The 2,350-nt window shown below is 62.3% G+C and overlaps 2 protein-coding genes across 2 annotated transcripts in view; one reads left to right on the top strand and one right to left on the bottom strand.

Annotated features, from left to right (window-relative positions):
• Positions 1 to 398: 398 nt before the first annotated feature.
• Positions 399 to 782, bottom strand: TraAM80_01339 (uncharacterized protein; the record flags this gene model as incomplete). Its single annotated transcript, XM_029378390.1, has 1 exon — positions 399 to 782. One exon carries the CDS (start codon positions 780 to 782, stop codon positions 399 to 401), a length of 384 nt encoding a protein of 127 aa, XP_029241774.1.
• Positions 783 to 1,728: 946 nt separating this feature from the next.
• Positions 1,729 to 2,350, top strand: part of TraAM80_01338 (uncharacterized protein) — a gene marked incomplete at both ends in the record, with an annotated part of 750 nt that continues 128 nt past the window's right edge. Inside the window, one exon of the mRNA XM_029378389.1 lies at positions 1,729 to 2,350. This exon is cut by the window's right edge and continues 128 nt beyond it. Within this exon, the coding sequence (XP_029241773.1) occupies positions 1,729 to 2,350 (622 nt within the window).

The raw sequence follows: 2,350 nt of genomic DNA, 5'->3' as shown, positions 1-2,350 counted from the left end.
CCCGTGTGCCTCTTCTTGGCGGTGGGCGGGCCATTCGCCACCATAGCCGGCGGGGCGAGCGGGGTTTGCAGCGCGCGGCAAACACTGCCTCAGTCTGACCCCAGCCCGCCCTCTCTTCCAGTTCCCGCTGGGAGCATCTCGCTCTCCAGCGAGCCGCCGCGATTTCGCAGAAGCGCGCGCCTCGCGCAGTAGAAGGTAGTGCAGGACCAGCAGGGTCTCGCACCACTATCTGGCGTTATCCACGGCGGGCGGTTCCGGCGTCCAAAACGGTGGGACGCTGGGCCGCCGTATGGGGTGGCGTGTGTTTCACCGCGTGTCGGGCCACTGCCGTGAACGGGCGGGCTCAACTGCGGATGTTGGCGAAGGAACGGCCAGTCTGCTGGGTGCTAGAAAGTTGACTACCAATTGTTCAGCCGCCGCTCCTGCTTCTGTTGTGGAAAAACCGAATCTTCGTGTGATAATCTGAGCGCGCTTAGCATCTTTGATGCGTTGGCGGGCTGCGCGAAGTACCGTTCTGCGAGTTGCAATGTTGCCTCTGACAAAATGCCTGTGGGCGGCCCAATAGGCCTTCTGGCTGCGCAGCTGGTTGGGTTCACAAATGGGGATGGGGCGACAGGCTGCCCCTCCAAACCGCACATCGCACGCGATCCAAACACGGCAGCCGTCAAGAGTATAATGGGTAGCCCACCCGCCCAAATGAAGAGAGCGCGGCAGCGTGGCGTCTGAGGCGGAGTAAAACGGCAGCCTTGCCGACAGCCCCTTCTAGGCAAGCGCCTCGGCATTGCGACAAACAATCTCACGTGCCAAACGTTACTTCACCAAGGTTTTACCCCCCAGGCCCGCAGGTAGTGGACCACCTCAGGCGGCGTAACCGCAGTTCGCGTGAAGGACCGTGACCGGTGGCGCATTGTCACCGAGGTCTTGGCTCGGAGGGGCGGTGTTCGTCAAAGAAACCCCTCCCTGCCGGACAGAAAGCGCCCGGCCAAGACGCGATGCCGGGCTAATCCGGAAGGGGCAATGCGGCTGCGGCCGCCCCGAGCCCATTTTCCGCCTCCTGGGCCCGGTAACAGCGCTGATTTCCTCCCAAAACACGTGCGGAGACGCCGCCACCATGGGGCGCCCGATCCAAACCGAGGCGCGGAAAAGAGTTTGAACCAAAAACGCTCTCCCTTGCTCATAGTGGCGTGGCCCCCTCAAACAGAACGCGCGCCTATTCCTGCTGACCCTCCGCCTCCATCTCCAGAAAGACCTGCTTCCTCTTCCTGGACCCACCAGCGTTCCACCGGGTGACCCGCATGGCAGATCTGGATCCAATTCCACACCCGCATGGCCACATAAGCCGCCACCTGCGCGTTCTCAGCGCGAGAGGGAGGCCTCTACACATCGGCAAGCGCGGCCGTTGGGGTGGAAATACGCCGCTTTGCACCGGACCTCCATAACACGGTACCACTTAACGCGTGCCCGGCGCCAACATTAACAACAGCGAGTCAAAGTGTCTAATTGCTGGCTCTCAGTTTTTCTCTACGCAAAGGCAACGGCTTCGGCACACGACGGGCGGCCAGCTACGCCAGGAAGGTAGGAAATATTTTTTTTAATAGATTTTTATTACGGGCGAGTTGGCTGCTGCCTTCTTGGCGCCCGAGAAAAGGAAAGTTCAACTGAAGCTAACTGCAAGGGGAAGGTGGCGTTATATAAAACTTGACGTCAGAGCTGTCCTGCGCGCCCGCCATGTTCATGTTCTCTGCAAAATGCGTCGAGGGAATGCGAAGCCGCGGGCGCCGCGTCGCGAAGAAGAGCTCTCGCCGAAACAGGCAGGCTGCGCCGGGAACCGGCGCTTCTAAAACATTTCCGTTACCCAAAGCGGCCATGGCCGCCGGGCATCCGCCGCAGCAGGCGGGGCGGCCGGGCGGTACCCCCTACCAGCCAGCGCGCAACGCTACGCACCCCCCCTTTCTCACCAACCGAAACGACTACAGGGTAAAGCACCAGCCCTGCACCAGCAGTGCGAAAATGAGGGGTGCTATCCTTTTTTTTTTCGCCCGCGCCGCAGGCGAAGCGGCGGTGGGGCGCCGGCACGGGTGGTGCCCCTCGGGCGCAGGGGGCGGGAGCCCCGAAGGGGGCGGCGAAGCGCCGCGCCACAAGTCGAAAACACGGAAGTCCGGAGGAACGGCTGCAGAAGAGCCGGGCGCACGCAATGATACAGGCTTCGTCGCTGGTTCCTGCGGCGGGGGCGCAGTCCGGGCGCGCTCGAATGCTATCGACGACCGGGAAGGCGGTGGCAGAATTCGGCCCCAAAAGGCCTGCGTGGATGCCCTTTGGGCTGTCTGGGCCTCGAGGGTGTTTCAGATAC

This window comes from Trypanosoma rangeli (genome assembly GCF_003719475.1).
Source record: "Trypanosoma rangeli strain AM80 chromosome Unknown Tra_15.4_contig_00026, whole genome shotgun sequence".
In the NCBI taxonomy this organism is placed as follows: Eukaryota; Euglenozoa; class Kinetoplastea; order Trypanosomatida; family Trypanosomatidae; genus Trypanosoma; species Trypanosoma rangeli.
This window is presented reverse-complemented; position numbering and strand designations above follow the sequence as displayed.